Source organism: Oreochromis niloticus, linkage group LG22 (genome assembly GCF_001858045.2).
Source record: "Oreochromis niloticus isolate F11D_XX linkage group LG22, O_niloticus_UMD_NMBU, whole genome shotgun sequence".
Classification (NCBI taxonomy): Eukaryota; Metazoa; Chordata; class Actinopteri; order Cichliformes; family Cichlidae; genus Oreochromis; species Oreochromis niloticus.
Window position 1 is genome coordinate 5,631,270 of NC_031985.2, and position 22,013 is coordinate 5,653,282.

The 22,013-nt window shown below is 39.8% G+C and overlaps 1 protein-coding gene and 1 long non-coding RNA gene across 2 annotated transcripts; one reads left to right on the plus strand and one right to left on the minus strand.

Moving 5' to 3' along the window:
• Positions 1-82: 82 nt before the first annotated feature.
• Positions 83-1,496, plus strand: LOC112843575 (uncharacterized). The gene is made up of 2 exons (XR_003216020.1): positions 83-222; positions 529-1,496. It is a non-coding gene; the product is annotated as an uncharacterized LOC112843575 (long non-coding RNA).
• slc2a3a (solute carrier family 2 member 3a) lies at positions 1,303-21,090 on the minus strand. Its single transcript, XM_005457546.3, has 11 exons — positions 20,584-21,090; positions 20,140-20,280; positions 13,463-13,564; positions 12,523-12,683; positions 11,460-11,700; positions 10,370-10,532; positions 8,244-8,431; positions 7,305-7,409; positions 7,117-7,215; positions 6,452-6,655; positions 1,303-6,322 (listed from the first exon to the last, which is right to left on the minus strand). Exons 2-11 carry the CDS (start codon positions 20,149-20,151, stop codon positions 5,999-6,001), a joined length of 1,599 nt encoding a protein of 532 aa, XP_005457603.1. The 5' UTR covers positions 20,152-20,280; positions 20,584-21,090; the 3' UTR covers positions 1,303-5,998.
• Between the last annotated feature and the right edge of the window lie 923 nt (positions 21,091-22,013).

The window sequence follows — 22,013 nt, forward strand, 5'->3', positions numbered from 1 at the left end:
GGGGCTCACTTTACCCCCAAAGGCTTCGGGATCAACATGCTTAGCATAATCTCAAACTCTTCATGTTTTACGGGACACCAGAGTAGTTTTGCATTTTTCACAACTTGACATGATACTTATTCATCCTGCACCTACATTCATCTGACACAAGGTGGTTCAGCTTCATTCTCCTCCCTTCCTTCTGATTGGCTGACACTTAACAACAGAAGGTTTGAACGGCAGGTGGGTGGAGCTTCTCTTCCTGAGATGACCATTTTAGGGATAACTTATCTTTATAACGTCATACTGATAAAAAACAAAACAAAAACAAGTATACCTGTCTGAAATCAAGTGTTTAGAGCAATGTGAAGGAATTACTTGTGGACACACTGATCTCATTATTTTTAACTTTGGCCATGTTTAATATGAATGTCCACCAATGGAACAAGAGATATAGGGCATGATATATAAATATATATAAGGAAAAGCAAAAAAAAAAAAAAAAGATTCACAGTGGTGAAGGGATAATCATTTGGGTTTGTTTTTCAGCTACAGGACCTGGGTACCTGCAGTCATTCTATACCAACATATTCTAGAGTCAAATGTGAGACCATCTGCCCAACAGCCACAGCCTGAGCGACACTGTGTCATGCAACAAGCCAATGATCCCAAGCACAGCAGCAAATCTGCAGTAGAATGAGTGAAAAAGACAAGAATCATGTGTTGCAATGGTCCAGTCAATGTCCAGACTGCAATCTAACCTGACCTGAAATGCTGTGTCAGGACCTCAGGAGAGCTGTGAATAAATAAATGTCCACACACCTCAATGAACTGAAGCAGCGTTGTAAAGAAGGCTTTGCTGAAATTCCTCCTCAGCTATGACTGATAAAGTCACACAGAAAACCATGACCTTAAGTTATTGCTGATAAAAGTGGAATCATGGGATGTACTTACTTTTTCAAACACCACTTCTGCATTTTGGCTCAGTTTTTATTGAATAACTCAGAATAAGTCAGTGTTTAGATATATGTATCCCTTTAAAGTCTGAACCATGAAACAATTGCCAGAAAATTCGAAAGTCTTTTTTGAACATGGAGCATTTATTAAGCCTCCTGACAAATAAAAAAATAATATATTAATTTGCATAGATTAGTTTTAATTTTTATCATATTAGCTGCACTTTGCATTTTTTTGCGTAGTAATGTATTGTGAATCTCAAAAACTAATAAAAACTGTATGTATCAAATATGATACACTACGTGTTAAGAGGATATTATAAACAAAATTTCATGAGTGCTGAAAGAAAGATGGTCACACTTTGTGCAGTTACATGATGAATATTTTATTTAACAACATTATAACTGGTTTGTACAGTACAAACAAAAAAGGCTGGGGTGCATCACTGTTGTTGCACAGAAAAATGTAAAGAAAAAAAAAAGGTAAATCACCAGCTTGGTCTATTTCCATCAAAACATATGATAAATATCACTTGGCTTAGTTTTTGGCTGCCACTCAAAGACAATGCATAAAGATACTGGCTTTTTAAAACGTGTCTGAAATAACACCCAGTCACTGCACTGCATACACAGTACAGATGTAACATTAACTAACGACACGGCCTTCAAGTTTCACATGAACCTCGTTTATTGTTACTGAGTAAACCAGCGAGTTCTTTCTAACATACTGGAAGCAAAGGGAAGCTTTCTCACAAAGACACACATTTAATAGCAGAGAGAGAGGCACAAACAGAATTACAGTACATGACACTCAAACATCTATTTACACATCAACAACACACAAGTTAGGACCAAACCGACACCGGAAACACAAACAGAACAAAGATCACAGCAGCCAAAGTGAACTGTTGAGACCTGTTCCTTGGTGACAGATTCATATCTGTGACATTGCATGAATATTACCAGAGCTGCTGGTTTAAAACACAAAAGCTTTGATAGTTTATTGTGAAATTTTTAAGTGTAACAATAAGGCTAAAAGTCCTAACCAAACCGAGCAGTGCTAAACACCTGTGAGTGTAATGTGACCAGGCACGTACAGCCGGTGGACAACAATGTTAGTCAGGGTTTGATTCTTACTCACAGGCAGGTTGTGTACAATGTGCAAGGGTACTATTTAACCAGTTAACATCCACCAGGTCTCAGGCGATCTGTAAATGATTAGGGCTGGGTTAATATCCACCACATTTCAGGGAGCTTTCACTTACTTTACACCCAAAAAGGAAGCAGAAGAATAGACGAACTGCAATCTAACACGGCCACTGGTGATCTGCTGGATGTTAAGAGCCAAAGAAGCAGAGTAAGAGATACAGTAATGACAATGTGCACCCCGAACTAAAAAAGGAACCAAACACACATACGATGGCCAAAGTCAACATATAAATAGTACTCTATTAAAAAATACATATTTACAAATTAGCAATTATACTATCTTTGTACAGTAAGTGGAAGGTTTTGAGGGTTTTGGGTTCGTACATGTGCATAAAGTAGCTGTTGGGAGCAGTGTGAGCCTGGGTCCATATATCTGTTTTAAATCCTTTCAAATACATTTGGGATGCACTGCAGTCAAACCAGGGGTTGAATCAGGGTTGAGTTACCCCAAATCCTTCAAGTTTTAAAGCCCTGTTGAAGAAGTTTTATCAAATTTGATCATTGTTCACTTTTCCACCACAGTTTGAATCAGAGGAAACACGTTCTAAGTATGCAAAAAAGCTGTGAAAATACAGGTAATTTTGTATATTAGATACTGCACAGTACTGTAATATTTTACAGCAGGAAAATGTTGTTGTACATAAGAGTAGGAACACTGTAAAATAACAGATTCATGCTGGCAAATATTAACTGGAATATTGTTACAGTGTTGTCTTAAAGGTTGCAAAAATCCAATCTTTCCACATCAAAAGCAAGATGTACGTTTTTTAAACTCCATTTTAAACATATAGCTCCACTTGTTTCCCAACTTCAGCCCTGTGACCTCAATGCTGCGAGCAGTGAACTGAAATCTTGGAGGTATCCTGTATCACAAAAGGCACAGCCAACAGGGCAGGCTGTGTAATAGAAAGAACTTTAAATCCGTATCAGACTCAGTGTTAGTGCCATTGAAGAAGCTGCGTGTGACTAAACAGGCTCGAGAGACTAAACACGACACTGAACACCACTGGCGAGGAGGAGCGTACCTCACCCCTCCCTCAATGCAAGCACAGTACATCACCCACAAATACAGCAATACACAACAAAGTCATGACTCCACAAACAATCCCCTCGCTGCAAGAAATATTCATCTCAATAAATCTCTCAAGTTCAACAGGTCTGCAAAGTTATATATTTCCATCGTTTAAATGAGGCAGGTAGCATTGAAAGAAGTCTTGTCCAGACAAATATTCTTCCAGTGTACAATAAATACAATAAATTCATGAATAAATACATAAATCAATAAATATAGCCTCGTTGTGCAGCATGAGTGAAAATAGCTTTTTTCAAGAAACTACAGAAATTCACGTAGTCACGACAGAATGTATAAAATATACTTTGTGTCACACATGTCTACACCACACACACTGTACACTGTTTGGAATACATAAATCTGTAATGGCTGATGGTGCTACACATGGCTAACTCTTCAGACAAAGCGTCACAATGTTGGCAGCATCCTGGCCCAAGCAAGTAAAGCCAGACACACATCACGCAGATGTGGTCTAATTTCTACAAATTGTTGTTGTTAATGTTCATTTTATTATTTGGGAATCACCAATAATGTATGAAATACACAGGACTGATTGTTGCTTATTTAGTCATTTAGCTTTCCAGCTTTTGTAAGAATAAACCCTTTTTATACTCTCACAGCATTGTGTCAAAGGGTAGTTTTAGTGCATTTGGGCTGTTGATTTTTAAAGCATTTGAAGACATTCTTCATGTCATGTTAACAAATCTGATGCACGTATGGGAAAAATTAGCAGACATGAGGAAAGATGAAGTTCATTTTGACCTGAAGAATGAAATAATTTAATGCACTTTCTCAGAGCGAGCTGAGATGCGCTGGAGGTTACGTAACCTCGGTTCTCTGAGTGTTCCCGTAATCAAACAACAGAAAGAAAGCTTTAAAGAAAACTCCAGGATTCGGAGCACATATGTAATAAAGTCTGCTGGAAAAAAAAGGTTTGCCCTCCAATCACTGGGTCCTGCATCCAGACCAGCTGCTTCCAGATGTTTTTTTTGTTTTTTTGTAGAATTAAAGCCCCAGTCAGTCCTTTGCGATTTCTGTATATAAATAAAAACAAAACCACATACAGTTTCATTTCAGAACGAAAACACAATACTAAAAAATGTCCACTATGTCATTTTGGAAAGACAAAAAAAAAGTCAAAACTAATTTTTCCCTTTGTGGAAAAAAGTATAATTCAAAATAAAAGCCCATGAACCATCACAGACAGCTGTGTCACCCGTTATCCATACAGTATTAGCACTTCCCCCTTTAATTGTCTCTGCCCAGTCTATGCTCACATTGAGTTTAGGATTAAGATTGTACAATAAATGCACATTTGATGCCACTTTTATCTATTCTAACATCAGCTCTGACAGATATAAGTGTTCTGCAGGTAAATACAGTTTAGATTATTCTGTTAGACATAAAGCGCTGTAGTGCTCAATGACTTCTACGTTGCTGATTTTGGCTCTATTGCTTGCGTTGCCGCTTCTCTGGTTAACAAGGTGCATTAATGCATCTAAATCTCTGAGCTACTCTTTAGGTGATGGAGGCAGAGCTTATTGCAGACTCTGTGTCACCCCTTGGGGCAAATCTGGAAAGCACTACAGTTCTTTGTTTGATTTCTAACTATATACTCTATACAAAAATCACTTTCTAAGGTTATAAATACTATGATAGTTTTCCCTTTAACAAAATAATATACATTGCACGTTACCCCATTGTACTCTACGTGTGTAAAATAATTAAAAGGGTTTTCGTTTACAGGGCACAGTCCTAAAAATAATAATCCTTTCTATGTATTCAGTGCGCGTTAAACAGTTTGAATAATTATAACTTTAAATTCTCAGGTGAACGGGACATTTTTTGGAGTAAATTTGGGATTCATCAGCAACTACATCAACTCTAAGGTCAAAGATGAAGCAAAACACCTCTGCAATTGCCAGTTATTACCGAGGGTGGCGCCAAACTCCAACTAAGCAAAGGCATACTAGATTACAGCTTTGACCATCTTATTAGCTTTCAGAATTTCTACAGTTAGCGTGACCTGTGCGGCTGTTAAATCCCCACCGTGAAGAGCTGATTTCAGGTTGTGTGTTCACCATTTCTTTGGCTTTGCTCTTCAGAGCTCTCTGTGAGCACTTAATCAAATGCTGAAAGCAGAGGCTGTGAATATCCTTTCAGACCTGCGATTTGAGAATGCTTCCATATACAAAATTGCGACAAAATCTACAATGACATACAAACTACAGCTAAAATATATACTGCACTATACTGCCCACTACCACACATGTCTAATATTTTAAACAGAAGTGTGTCATTTTTAAAAAATGTGGATCATTGTTATTCTAACACCACTCAGGCCTGAACTCAAACATTATGTTTAAGGAGACACCTATACACCTTCATAAAAGCATCATCCTTTCACCTGGACTGTTACCCCACGCCTGCTTTAATTTTGTTTTACAGTGTGTCATCCTGAGACTCACTGCCATGTTGAAAAAGAGTCACACTGTCAGTGAGTGCAGCTGAATTCCTAGGAATGTATCTGTTTCTTTTCAAAGGAAGAGAAGATTTAAAAGAAGGAAGTGTGAGAACTTTCAGAAAAACAAGAAGTCCAAAGTGCGATGATGAGAGCAGAAAGTAGGACCTTTCAAACGTCCAAACCCATAAACTCATGACGCTATTGTTATCTAAGCCTGCTATAAAATAAGCTAACTTCTTTAGTTCCAATTTAGAGTATGTCTAAAATTGCTGTGGCTCTTCCTTCGTTTATAACCTCTCTTATCCATTAAAACCTCATCTACACCTGCTCTACTTGCTCTCCTGTGCTGCCCTGTTTGGCTTCAAGAGGTGTGGTCTCAGCCACCGGAGATGGAGCTGCTGCCGGTGCCTCCACCAGTGGGACCTTTTCCTTCACAGGAGAGGCAGGAAGCGTCACAGCAGTGCTGGCACTGGCTGGAGGATCCTCGGTGGACGAGGAAGGAGGAGGTGCGCCACTACTAAAGCCACGAGCAATCTCGTCGAAGGTCTTGCCTTTGGTCTCGGGGACTTTGATGAATGTGAAGATGAAAAAGACGATCAGTAAGCCGGTGAAGATGAGGAATACCCATGAGCCCAACCACCCCTGAGGAGAGAAGAGAGCAGAGTCAGAATGACCTACAGCAAAATAAATAAGAATCATAAAATCAGTCAGTCAATAATCTACAGTGAAGCAAAATAAACCACAAGAAAAAAACGATCACCTCTCCCTTACCTGAAGTGTGGGGAAGCTCATTCCAACCAGGAAGTTAGCCGTCCAATTACAGCAGCCGGCCAAAGCCATGGCTGCTGGGCGGGGCCCCTGGGAGAACAGCTCGGCCACAATGAACCATGGGATTGGACCGGGGCCCAGCTCAAACATAGCCACAAAAAGCATGACAGCCAAGATGGCCACGTAGCTCATACCAGCGATGTTATCCTGCACAGACAGAAGAGAATGAGCTTCTACTGCACGCTTACTGACTGACAGGAACAAAAAGATTACCTTATCCAACAGTTAGTGAGAGCATGCAATGGTGAATTATTTGCTTTTCAGTGAAACTAAGTATATTTATTTGCTCCTTAATTATTTATTATTTTGTTTTTATATTTTTTTCTACGTTTCCACATCTTATACAAACCACTGACTGAAAATGGCAAGAGACAAAAATACAGAAAAAAGAAATAATATTAAATAGAATAATTAACCAATGAATTGCTTTTAAAATATATAAATGGCTATGGGAAATAACTGATGGAAATACTGCATCGGCCATTCAATATAGCAACAAAACCAAACAGCTGATGTCGTATTTACTTTTGTTTTGGCTGTGGAGAGAATCAATCACATCTTTGTTCTTACTCAGCCTCTGTATTGCTCTCTGACATCACTGAACTCACCAGCAGGAGGGACACAGTCATAAGCAGAGCGCTAACCGCCATCCCACCCAGTCCCAGGAGGTGCAGAGTCCTGCGCCCTGCTTTCTCCACTAGGAACAACTGTGGGACAGGGACATTGTGAGTGACGTGCTTCCCAGTGCACACAAACGCATACCAAGATGAAAGAGAGACACGGCGGCATCACTCACAGAAACAATGGTGAAGATGGTGTTGACGACGCCGGCTCCGATGGTGGCGTAAATGGGCTGCTGCACACCGGCTGAGGAAAAGATCCCAGTGGAGTAGTAAAACACCTGAGGGAGGTAGAGAGGATGGAAGTGAGAATATGAGGGATGTAATATTACCTCATTTATAACAGTATCAAAATAAATAATGCATATGTTATTTTCCCGCTGACCTCCATCTTTTATAAACCAATTTTTCTATAGTATCCTTCTGGGAGCTGCCAACAGTGAGAATATAACAGCCCAACCTTCCCAACATCCAGGATTAATAGCTACGCCCAGTTTTATAGCATGACGTTGCTTATAAGAGATTTTTTAGTCAAATAACAACCTTTAGAGGCATTTTTGTCCAATATTTGTTTCCAGTGAACTAAAAGATCCAGACATGTAATAAGAAATGCTCAGAGCGCTAAACTGCCCTCCATCTGACTCTGACCAGTGGTTTGAGGGACATCTGTAGCACTGCTGTTATTTTTATTTTTATTACTTATATTTATCAGTTTTATTATATAGATTTTTTAAAAATGAAGGGCACAGGATAAACATTAAACTAAAAATAAACATTAAACTTCCACCCATCCATCCAACTCAGGGCCACCAGGGAGGCTGGAGCCCATCCCATTTTCTCATGGGGCAAGGGGCAGGGTACACCCTGAACAGGTTGTCAGTCTGCTGAAGGTTGCACAGAGGCAGGCAATCATTCTTGTTTACATTCACACCACAGCCAAATTAACCAATTAACTTAATGCCATGGATGTCTATGGAAGGAAGTCAGAGTATTCGAAGAAATCCCACAAATGGATAGGATAAACATGCAAACCCTGGACCTTCTTTCTGTGAGCTGACAGCACCAACCACCGCAAAGCTGCACCAAAAACAGACAATAAAACCCATTAAACTTACAGCGTTAATTCCTGACAGCTGCTGGGAGAGCTGCAGCATGATGGCGATGAGGAGGGGCTGTCGGTACGCTGCCGTGCGGAACAGTTCAGCGATGGTTACTTTCTTCTCCATGGCCATCTTGGCGCTCTCCTCCTTCATCTCCTGCAGATCTTTTCTCACATCCTCAGAGCCACGCAGACGCACAAGCACTGCAGACAGAACAGAGATAAGTTATGTTCACCTTTACAGATGCAAAAGACAAAAAACACAAAACAGCAACAAGAAGATGTAGACATTCAAGAGGAACATGCTGGAACAACAACTTAGAGCTATCGGACAGAATTCACCACAGGTCATACGCAGATTAGTTTTCCTGGATGTTTATCACACATCAAACTCAGGACAGGCTCCTGCAATCCATGAACTACATTTTAAAATGAGCTATAATCTTATAATGGCCACCAGCGGGCGCTACACAGCAGGATTCACACAGTCTTTTCCGACATAATGTCAGAGTTTGTTTATTTAAAAAAGACAATCTGCATATTTATTCCTTCACAAAAGATTGTGAGTTATAGGCTATGTCCACACGTACCCGGGTATTTTTGAAAACGCAGATTTTTCTATGCGTTTGCACCTTTCGTCCACACGTAAACGCCGTTTTCGGTCACTGAAAACGGAGATTTCTAAAAACTCCGGCCAGGGTGGATATTTTCTAAAACTCCGTTTTTGCATTTACGTGTGGACGAGAAAAACGGAGAAAACGCAGCGTCAAAGGTGTGCGCCACGTTGTTGTTTCGGTGAAATGAATTTCTACAATACTGTTACTGTTAATTGTACTCTCTGCAGTGTTTAAATGCTTACATATGCATGCACAGTTACTGTCCCTCCACACATACGACTGGGTTCTGCTTCTATGCCCCAGCTTTGTTTACTATTTCCCGCCGAGGCTTCTAGACTTCTGATTGGCCAACATTTCTACACGGTTAGGAATATATCGCCACCTGCTGCTTTGGCATGTTCGTAGCAGCGTTTTCCTTCATTTCTGCCTTTACGTGTGGACGGGATTATTTTTTAAAACGAAAACGGAAAATCTCCGTTTTCAAAAATACCCGTGTACGTGTGGACATAGCCATAGCAGCTTTGTTTATCATAACCTTAATTCATAACATCAGGACACATTGCTAAATTTTGCTTTCTGTAGAGAATCTGCAGTCACTAAACGCTCACAGTAACTGTGTTTGTTTATCTTATGGAGGCGTGAAGGAGAAGTGGGTCAGGGCCTCAGAGTCAAACCAAACAGGCTACATGTGGAACAGATGCCAAAACCTTGTGTCTGTTCAAGGACTCCTCTGATCAGGCTCGACCTTCCTCCTGACTCCGCTGATCCCACCTCTGTGTATCTGTAACAAATCTCTCTCCTTCTCACTGCTTCTGTCGCTGTAATGCTGCAGTGCTGTAGTGCTGTAGTAACTGCTGAGTGGTTCCAACATTATTACATGCAGACACTGTGTTAGCCAATGGGACCATCTCAAGGTGGTCTTTAGCAGTAATGCTGGTGCTAATAGAATGCATATTATAGTGTTATAGGTGCCGATAGAGACAATAAACCTAATAACAGTGAGTGCAGTAGCTCCAACAACAGCTCCACGAGTGACTGAAGTTACATTTCTTTTGGTGGTAGTTTAATTTAGTTTATTAAAATCCCTATTATCCACATTAGTAGCAGTTATACCGTAATAGTAGCATTTACATCCAAAGACTATACTTGTATGTGTTGTACTTCATATATTTTAAGGTAAAGTGATTAATTTATCAGTAGACAGTTCCTTCGCTCTTATTTTGAAAGGTCAGTCACTGCTAATGAGCTAGCTCTTGCTAGTTCAGGGTGTTGTTGTGATGGTTTTCAATATAAGTTTGCTAACTCGAGTCTCTTTTCTTCTACTGCAGCTTCCATTCTGCACAGGCTTCATGCTAAAAAAAGGTGTTGCTAATCTAAACTCACTGAGGCTGCAGAGGAGAACGAGAAATACCAGCGCCAGGTGCAATCTAAGATGTTGGAGTTGGAGTCCATCTATGCACAGCAGCAGAGAAAGCAGTAATGTTGTGTGTCATTGCAGTATATTTGTAGAAGTATTATTGTGTACCATTGCGTGCCTCCTCCTCCCGGTTGAGGTTGATGAGCAGGAAGCGGGGGCTCTCGGGACAGAAAGGCAGCAGGATGCACTGTAGGACAGCGGGGGCCACAGTCAGGGCCAGCAGCAGAGGCCACAGGTCGTCTGAACCCAGCAGAGCTTCCAGACCAAAGATCTAGACACCAGGGGACACAGAAAAAGGGTAAGACTGATAAAAACAATAAACTCAATCAGTTTTAATGCCCACTGTGTATCCTAGCTGATATCCTCTTGTAGATACTACCCAGCCAACTTTGTAGTAAGACAAGACTAAAGAATATCTTTTTTAAATTCATGCAGAGCTTTCATATTTCATGGCCTCACAGTTCCTCCACGTGGGCACTCCTCCCTGAGCCTGGTTCTCCTGGAGGTTTCTCCCTGTTTAAAGGGAGTTTTTCCTTCCCACTGTCACCAAGGGGCTTGCTCATAGTGGGCCATCTAATTGTTAGGGTTTTCTCTGTATTATTGTAGGCTCTTTACCTTACAATATAAAGTACCTTGAGGTAACTGTTGTTGTAAATTTGGCGCAATATAAATAAAATTGAACTGAAGTAGAATCAGTGTAGTGATCACTTTGGGCTGCTTTTGATCTTTGCTTTGTCACGTCGGCTTTTTTTCATTTGTAAAAACTAAAAGAAAGATAGTTTGTCCTCATTAGGACAGGGATTTGTCTTAGTGTGTGCGTATCCTAAGGTTTCTGTTGTTAACTTGTAATTAAGTTAACTTTAACTTTAAATTTAGGGTATTTTTGCCTTTATCAAACATGAAAATGGATCAAATTTGACCTGAGCAGTAAGTAAGGGTTAAGTTAAGTTACATTAGTATTACTAAGCCTGAGGTTTGACTTAATAAACTTTCAATTCAATTACATTTGATTTACATAGCACCAATTTACAGCAGCAGTCACCTCAAGGCATTTAATGTTGTAAAGTAAAACCCCTGCAGCATTAAACAATCAGATCTGTGTAAAGCTGTACTCCAGCAAATTACATTAATTTCCTAAAGCAGTCAAGCAGATTTAGTCACAGGTCTCTAGTGTGAAGTTTTTAGTAGAGCTGCTGACCTGAGCGATCAGGATGCCCACAACCACGCCGAGCTGGTGCAGAGTGCCGAAAGCTCCGCGGAGTGGCGTTGGTGACACTTCGCCAACATACATGGGAGTCAGGCCAGTAAAAAGGCCGCAGAAAAGGCCGATGACCAGACGCCCAGCGATCACCATCTCGTAGGAGGAACAGATGGTGGAGAAGCCCATAAGGAGGCCGCCGATCACTGCCAGAGAGTTCACCAGGATCATGGAGCGACGCCTGAGGATGAGGTTGAGGAAAGAATATGAATGTTAATGATAAAAACTAATTAAAAACACAAAAAAATGTACAAAAAAACTCCACAACTTGATGCTAAAACTTTTGACAGAGCAAAACTAACATTTTCAACCAAACGCCAGGGAGGAAAATTAAAGCTAATGTAGAAGTCCCAAAGACTGAAACTCCTGGGATGACGTCTCAAGGCTGGCTCCAAAAGTATCCATAGATTTCCATGTTAAAAGGCTTAAATTTAGATGAGAACAAAAACATTATTACCATGGGATATAGATAATATTTAGTCTCTATAGATAATTTCCCTGCTCTTTAACACTCAAGGAGGCTTTAAATAAAAACAAAAAACAGTTTAAATACAGTTTAAGTTATTTGGGCACCATTTCATCTTTTCATTTTGCTAGCCAACACTAGCATTAGCTGTGTGTTAACTTCCCAGTAACTTCACATGGTGACCGGCAGCAGACTCACCACAAATAAACAATTTAGAAGGAAATGGAAAAATAAAGGAACAACTCTGGGGAACATCAGAGCAAAGCAGAGAACTCAGGACAGACACGCTTCATGAGATCCATTAACAGTAATGGGCTGTGACGGCTCAGCTGTACCAAACAGGAAATGCACAGAGCCAATGTAGTGAAAAACACTGCTGTGACATAATGTCCACAAAACTGCTCTAAAAGTAAAAACATGAATTCTTATATAGAGGCTGTAACTAAAAGGTTTTTTGGCTAAAGATGGTGAAAGAAAAGAAATCTTGCATGTTACCTATAATATTACACAACAGGGTGAAGAAGGTTCGTTTCTTACCTGCCAAATTGGTTAGCTATGACACCAACACTAAAGGAGCCCACCATGCCGCCCACACTGAAGATGGAAACAGCAACGCTCCAGACAATGGTGCAAACACCAGGGTCGATGTCCTTGTTATATCGCTTATACCAGGTTACGTTGAAGAAAGATTTGAGTTTCTGTAGATGGATGCACAGACGGAGGATGAGAAAACAGATCAATTCACAGAACTGGCCAGAAACTACAGAACAGCTTCAGATGCTACTTTAAATCTTAAAGAATAGACAGAACATAATGGTATTTGGTATTTTATGTGTTCAATAAACAAAAAATAACTATATTTAAAACAAAGATAAAGTTAGAAAGTGACAAACGGAGAGATCTGTTTCAACCAAACAACTTTTTCAAAGAGGTTATTTTTGTTATATATTCTTTCACATTAATAAAACACTGACTTTTATCTCTTAGCTAAGTTTAGTTATGAAAAAAATAAAAATCTCCCCCAAATTAACACAAATATTTTCTAATTTAAGCCTAAATATAATTCTGATGTAATGTTGCTACTCTGAAAACAAGCAAAATTAACCCTTTAAAGCCAAGCGTATCGTATTTGATACATGTTTTTGTGAGTTTTTGAGACTTCTACATCATCGGTGTGGCATTTTTTTACCCTCAAAAAATGATATAAATTGAATGACACATTTTTAATGACTAAATTGCAAAAATATGGCTAATGTAGCAAATGTGATACAAATTAAAACTCATATATGCAGATTAAAATTTGATATATTTTTATATATTTTGTCTAAAGGTTCAACAAACACTCCACTATCGAAAATTAAAGATTGAGCTTTAGAAAGCTTGAGAAATCAGATATTTGTATTTGCAATCTTTACAATAACTTATATCTCCTATAGTATGAAGCCTACATCACATTAGATTGCTAATATTCACCAACCATCTCTGGAGCATTGATGACTCCTGTGTTGTAACCAAACTGCAGAGAGCCGATGACGGCGGTGGCGAGGGAGAACAGGAGATAACCTGTGACCTGTTTGTCCTGGAGGGAGAAAGAAGGGGAATGAAAGGAGGAAGAGGAGAAGGGAGAAGAAGAGGTATGACAAAGATATTGAATATGAAATTTGATATCATAATGGGATTTTAAATTATTGCAGGAGGCAGATGCAATAAAACTTAGAAGCTGACGCCAGACAGGTCAGAGATGCAGCGTCACACGAGCAGTGATAGCAGGAATCAAACGGTGAAGTCACTCGGGCTGCACGTAGCAGCACTCACATGTAGGTACACACACTTACTCATCATCTTTGTACTCTAATAAACATACCTGCTACTACCACATATCACTGCTATTTATTCTTCAGAGCAACTTCTTAAGGTTAACGGCAAATAGAAAAATCACGAAAAGATATAATCAAAACAATAATACACAAAAAAATCAAGTGCCCTCTGGGTAGAGCCACGGCTCTGTGATCAGTCGTTTTCATGCTTGCGTTTGTCCTTCCGGAAGATAATCAACTGAATGCAGATGAAATTCAATCCTGAAGCCGTCCACCGGCTCCTGCAACAGAACCGGGCCTCATAACACAATCTATTCATCTATTTAATGAAATTAGGGTGTGCGATAAAGGAGCCATCACTGTTGTTATTGTGATCAGATGCTCGTAAGCTGCAGTAACGCTGATAAGAAATGATGATGAGTTTTAGGCTTATCCTGGATCAGGGTGGGTTTGATCTTTAAGTATCATGCTTCTGTTATTGCTTTTATTTCTAAATTGAAGTAATAGCTAAATACTGGTGATTCTAATGAATTGGTGATGAAAAAATTTCAACTCCTCATTTCTGTCTGAAGGAAAAAGGTTTAACTAAGATTTACTTTTGCCACATTGCCCTTATCTCAAGGATAAATAGCATCCTTTCTTTTGCATTATTTGATTAGTTGTGTTCCATAAACCCCAACTTAGAAGGACTGAAGCTAGTCCACTACTCCTGGTTGTGATTCCAAGCCTGGAAGGGCATCCGATGTAAAACCTAATCAAATATGTCGATCCCTGTGCTGTGGTGACCCACTCAGCAGCTGAATGTATTTTTTGAGTGATGATTCTACACGTGCAACTTTTGTCCCCATTATCGTCAAAATTTAAGTTATAGCTTGCTCACTATTCATTTAGGTAAGCACTTAAAAATAACTGTCTGGAGGCATTCTCAAGTTGACTGACAAGAGTTACTTCTAGAAGGACTTTGGTACAACCAGGTGCAGGATATTTGTTCTGGTTGAAATGTTAGATTAAATATTTGTGAGTCTGCTATATTTAGAGTGCAGATTGCCCTTCACTTTTCTTCATTGCCTTCTGCACAGTGCAATGACACGAAAATCATACCTGAAATACTTTTAATATAATAAGCTTGCTATGGATTATGCTAAATCAACAGCACAATAAAGTGTGCGGGAATAAAATCCCTGTAGCTTTTTCTCTCTTCCTCTGATTGGTCGTGTTTAACCAACACCCCTGAGACAAAAACAGTCCTGAGAAGTGCAGTGTATGCTAATATTATGTGACCTCGCCGTGATATTGTTGTACCAAGGGCGGTGTATCACCTGAGGCCCATCGACATCTCTATGTGGCCTCAAAAACAGCAGCCAGTTCCGCCCCGTCAGCAGTGGGTCTCCTTATTGCCGGCTGTATGCTGAATTACTAACATCAGCAGAAACAAAGACACAGTGGCCCAATTTCTGCTGCTGTGACCCAGTTTGACCTGAATCTCATGACTAGGATCAATTCCTCAAACATAAGTATAGAGCTCTTTGATAAAGTCGACCTTCATTGACCCTTGATTGTTAACAGGAGGGATTAAAACAATAGTGCCATTATGAAAACTGTGTTTTTGAGATCTATAATAAGTAACTGTGATATGTATATGAGTCTACTGGCAGTGTAATGTAAAGAATATAAAGTGAGAGTGATGTGAGCTCACTTGCTGGAATGTGTTAATAATCTGGCAGCATCATTTTGTGTTGTCTGGAGATGTGAAAACATAATTGATCTAAATCGGGAAACAAGCTGTTACAATAATCTAATCACAAAGGCACAAACGCACGAACTCCAGTTCCACCAAAGAGACCACATGTTACAATTTAGAAATGTTCCTCAAATGAGAAAAAAAGGAATGAAACACTGATTTTACATGCAAGTCAAAACCCAGAGAGGCATCAAATATAACACCAAGACTTCAGACACTGTGACTGAACAATAGGATGCAAGAGTTTGACTGATATTAGAATATAAACCAGGAGGGGCTATGACCATGGCCTCAGTTTTGTTGGCGTGTAAGACAAGGTGATTGCTAGAGTGTCAATCACTGATATGGGTTAAACATTGTAGTAAGCTGGATAGCCTTTGCAGCTGCTGACACTTGGACATTTGAATGTCATCAGCATTTGGCACAAAAAAAATTCAGAAAAAGATTTAATGATGACAGCTAAGGGAAGGAAGTAGAAAAATGTAATGGGCCTGGGACTGAACCTTGTGGAACCCCACAGGTTAGAGAAGCAGTGTTAGAGGAGAACTAAGAGAGATAAGAACATAAGAGAAAACTCCCATCCAATACATAAGAAAAAACAGTTAAATGCAGAGCCAAAGTTACCAGCAACTAAAATGTTATGGTCAAGAGTATCAAAGACTGCACTTTGATCAAGTAAAACAATTAAAAAACCATTGCCTGCATCAGAATAGATTATTAAAAAGATGAGTCTCAGTGGAGTGCTGCTTTTAAAAAACAGACTGAAAAGGGTCAAAGATATGTATTTTCCATGACAGGCATCTGAATGTAGTTAAAACAACTGGTACCCTCATTTTTATTTCTTGAGATTAAGTAAATCATAAAGTGCACTCTTTTGATATAAGGACTATTTTGCTTCTCCCCATCCTTAAGGATTTGGATAAAATATAAAAATAATCAATAATCCTCTGAGACACCACAGACTAAAAGCCTCGACATCTCTCTGGGTGTGTCTGCTAATGGACATAAGAGAATTTGTCTGTATTTAATGGATGTTATGATATAAACAATCACCAAAAAAGATTATCTTTAATCTGTAATTAAAATTTTGAAAACTAGAAAATATCTGCAAACGTGTGGCTGCCAAACAATAGTGCTGCATGTTAAACCTGTGGAGTAAGGACCTTCAAGTGTTTGTTTATTATTATTAGGCTCATATGACCTCAAAATCAACATAGAGGTTATATGACTCAACTGACTGATGAAGAGGAAGACGAGAAGAAGAAGAAGAAATCAGTGGCTTGCACAAACTACAAAGGCGGAGGGAGTCAACCTAAACACTGTAACTGCTGTAAGGTGAGAAGATGGAGCTGTTTTACACAATTGTTACATAGTTACTGAAGGCTGTAATAAGTTTCTCTAAAAACAAAAAGAGTCAGAATTTGTGAATGCAACCCTCCTCACGTGTCTGAAATCATCAGCATCAGCTCAGCTGAAAGTTAATTAACTGAGACAGAAAAAAGGCCTCCAGCACGACGTAGGAACAAAATGAAATTCAGAGTGGTGTCTTAGCTGTAAACCACTCTCCCATATCCAATGACACATGCACACACACACACACTCCTTTCTATATTTGACCTCCGGTTCACCTTTGTCTTCCTCTCCATCATCCTTCTCATCCTTTTTTTTGTCAAGTCACAGTGACTCAGTAGAATTTGTCAGTCACCTGACAGCACCCAAAACATCTCAAATAGCGATCAATAAGAAGGTTAAATGTCTGTACAGCTACATTTCAGCTACACTGTGACATTTGTGATCCAGAGGATTAGTAAACTGTCCATCTACTGCGTCTGGGTGGCAAATTCTTTCTTCTAACAGCCGAAGCTCTTCTTGATTTTACGAATGAAACACTTTACGATTACATTTTTAATTATGAAGATATATCAAACTGGATTTCAAGCATTTTATTCACATTACTGCAAACATTGAAAGGACTTAATGTTCCTTTTAAGAGAACCTGTTTCATGCAAGGGCGTGTCCAGGAAAAGGGGAGGGTGGGGCCAGCGGATTGGACCGTAATGTTGTCCCAATCCCACTGGACTAGACTATTCCATCTGCAACATTTAAGTGATGCAATCATTACTTAATCAATAGCTATGGTCCACTAATATGCCACTCTGTCTGTGATTATTTTTGATGAGTACTTTTACTTAATTACTTCAAGTACATTTTGATGCCAAAAACACTCTTAGCACTCTTAGACTACTCAGGTAGAAGTTAGATTTTTACTTAAGTAAACAACCTAAATATTCTTTTTTACTACTTTGCAAATGAGTCAATCAATATAAAACAATTAGCTTAACAATAGGACTCCTGTAAAGTTCCATATTTCATGTAATACAATTTGATTTAGTGCACATGTCTGTGCCTAAGCCTGGAAATGAAGATTTTCTAATTTATTTCTGATAATATATTCTCCCGTCATTATTCTTGGTCTCCCACATCTTAAAAAACACCCTGGAAACACCCCTGGTTTCATGCAGAAAAATGTAATAATCAACCTCCTAAAAACACTCTAAACAGGAGAAGGACAAACTTGGTAGTAGCCTGTTGCACCAAACACATTTGCTGAACAGATGCTGTGTTACTATGGCAACCTGTCTCATGACAACAGCATGAGATCACACTGTTCTAGTGTGCAAAAAGCCTCCCTGATACACCACAACACAGATTTAACAAACAGATATTTTTGTGTCTACACAGGGAAACATTTATACAACCTGCATGTCATTCTAGTACAACAACTGTGTGTATCAGATGATCACATGACTCATACATTAGACCTCTGTGCTCATACTGCATCTTTTTTCTTTTAACACAAAGTGTCTGTATTTAAGCCTCCACCCCTTATTCCACCCTTCTGTCCATCCATCCAAGAACGCCCACAGCTCCCCCTCCTCCCTCCCCCTCTTTCCTTCATCTCCATGGCAACAGCCTGGAGGTGACACGTTTATTGACATAGGCTGAAAGTAACCACGGTGCAGCAAACATGCGGCAGTGTCTCATTCACTAAAGTATTACTAATCCACAGCAGCACTGCGTGGAGGTGTGCATGCATGCGTGCACATACACACAGATACGATGAGTGCATCTGACCTACATCTGCACTCAGCCAACCAGCTCATAGTCTCTGAAGACTGAATTGTTGAAGGTAACCAGGAAGCAGGGTTAATGTATTGATCTGTTCATGATGAAGGACTCAGGCTCTTCTGCGAGGGGAGGGTCTCACAGGTGTCAGGTGGTGTACTGACAAGCAGATCCATAATTTGCATGAACAGAGGAGGGTGGGGCAGAAGGAGGCCATCAGAGAAAGGCTATAATCCCTTCAGTGTTTAAGGTGAGTCATAAATGTCTGAGTCACTAAACATTTAAAGACAAATCCTGTGAAATCAGATATTTGGTGGTGAATCCTGTCACCAGTGCAAGGTCCGATGTATTTTGTATCACCTACAGAAACAATTAAAAGGTTGTTTTTTCACTGTATATTTTTTAGGAAACAATTCCCCCTTTTTGTTTTAAGAAAGTTCCTTGTTAAATTACAAAAAAGTACAACCATATCAGCCCTTATTAAATCAGCACTATTATTAAATTGCTGTAAAGAAGTTTCTTAATAAAAAAAGATTTTTAATATTCCTAGTGTAATCTGCACAGTTTATAACTGTAAACATGTAACTGCATGTACCTTAATACTGTACAAAATTACTTTTAATTAATTGCTTTAAAATTAATTTTTCCTCATTTTTTTCATGCGAAGATTTCAGATTACATTTATAACAAAAAGTAGTTTTTTGAGTCAAATAAGGATGGAAACACGAGCTAAACTACTGGGAACCTGATGTTCTTCATATGTCACATACTTTCCACCATATCATTGATTTTTGGGAGGAAATGGAAATTGCTTTCTTATTTTTGTGTCAAATGTAATACCATGCTTTGTAACTAGAAAGCAAATCTATTTTTAAAAAGGCATCTTAAAGCTTTATTTATACTGCAAAAGGTTTCAACAAAATTCATTTGACTTCAAACTGACATCTGCTATGAAGGTTGTGTGTCTCTGACAACCTGTTAGACTGTGACAACCAGAAAATGTAAAAGTATCTGAATTTGAGGTCATTTATAGTTATGTTAACTATAAATGTACAAGTACACAGTAATAAAACTGAAAGTATAAAGTAGAATGAAATATGCATTAAGTCGCACAAAATCAGACACTGCTACTGAAATCACAGATAATACCAGAATGCACAACATACACATGGTATTCCTCTGGTGCACATTTGGCACCCATCTGCAGTGCTCTTGCATGACTCAGAGAGCTCTCATGGCGCACGTACTGGCTTATACCACCCACACGCCTTCGCTTACACTCTAACTTTATATAGAAAAAAAGAAACAGTATTAAAAATAAATCCCTTAGTTGCAGTGACTATTCATCTGTTTTTCATCCAGTTCATTAAAGGCAAACTGGAGCAGTAGGCCTGTTTCGTCCTACAACCTCTCTCTCTCTCTCTCTCTGAATGTGGGTCACACAGAATAAAGAATATTAAAATCTCTTGCCTGACTCTCCATCTTTTCAAGTCTGTCTGGGCGATCACCGGGCAAATTTTAGGATTTCCAAACTGCAGGATGGAGTCTGGAGCTGGGAGCTTCAGGTGGTGTTTAAAAGGCTTCGCAGGACCCGCCCGTCGGTGCTGAAAACTGCAGGAAAAGGAGGAAACCTCATTAGGCGCTGTCCGTGGTACCAAACCGACTCCATCAGGGAGGACACGACTACTCTCCCCTCATTTCCCATCACAAACCGATCTCAAGTTATCAGTACCATGCTGCTATAGTGCAGGTTTAAATGGAAAGAAAAAGTAGCTGAAATAATAAAGTTAACCTCTTTGTACTCATGTGGCCTAATGCCGGTCAAAGTGGAGCTGCAGTAGATTATTCCCACCCCCTGCTTGCCCCCAAAGACCCTAAACCCGTGCACAAAGCGGACAAATAAAGGGTTCTCACCTGTCGTGACTGCCAGTCCGGACACAGGAGCTGCAGCGGTCGCTTTTTGCGGCAGTGCCTCTCTTCTTTTCTCATATAGGCTAATTCATACGGGGAGCTGCGAGGGGAACCGCACGTAACCGCACGTAGTCGTATTTTGTTTGAGGCCAGCCTATGAGAAATGAGGACGCAGGGATGCCGTGAATATGGCCGCGCCCCCTCACAGTTTGACGTGCAGCATCTCATGACTCCTGCGCATCATCACCGCATCCCGTGAGGCGAGGCGGCGTCTATGTCCTATTATGGTTACAGCCTTATTTCGGTTAGTTGGTCAGCTCAGTTAACGAAAAGACTCCGCATGCGCGGACAGTTTGCGTGAGTGACTGTGGTGGGGGATGATAATGGTGAACCCTTCTTCCTCCCTGCCCCGTCCTGGTGTCCTCCTCGGCTTCCCATGATGCCTCTCGCTGGCGACCTTGACAGAAGCCACTGGACGACTGATGCTGCAGATGCTGAAAGGAGGCGGGCAGTTGCCAGGGCAACAGGTCATGCAGTGCGGCACAGAGGATATTTCAGCTGCAGAAATAACACTGTCACTTTTGCACACTCACGAACATGCTCTCAGAATTTGTGAAGCACGAGCAGAGAAAAGCCATCAGTATGAGCTGGTGCTGAAATCACGCACGCACTGCAGTTCTTTCACGCTCACGATTCGCTCGTGACAAAGATACAAACAAAAATCAGCTGACTCCCTGGAGGAGGTTTGTGTGGAACTATTATGCAATGAACGTAACATTTCTCTGTTCTGCCTCAGTGAATTTGTTTGCAAAATAAATAAATAAATAAAAATCTGCAGTCACAGTCTGACATATTCAACATGAGCATCATTTAAAAGCTTTACTTGTTCCCCTCTGAAGCCAGAATAAAGGTTAAATATCACATTTGTGTGTCAACATGTATAATAAGACCTCAACGATATAAACATCTGTGACATCTGCTCTTCACTTGCTGATGAAGATCATGCGATATGATATAAAGCACCATTAAAGGGACCTTGTGGTGAGGTGGTTTTCTCAGCAGCATTTTTATTATTTAGTTCTTCTGTGCAGTTTCTTCCCGTCATTTTCACACATACACTAATGCTACAATAACTGTCTACCTTTCCCAGAAGAGAATCCTCTCTAATTTACTCCACCTCTACTTTTCTCTAGTGTTTCTTTCACATACACACAAAAGGCTAAAAGATGTATTACATCTTACTAAATCCGTTGTATGGCTGTATAAATGAAATAGGGTTACATTTCACTTCATGCAAACATGTTTTATCCATCACCTGCTTTGTACTTTTAACTTGCTTCATTTGAGATTCAAATACAAAATAACCATTCTTTGTCTTAGTAGTTTGACCTGAGCACACGTTTCCCACGCCCCAATCGCTAAGAGCAATGTTA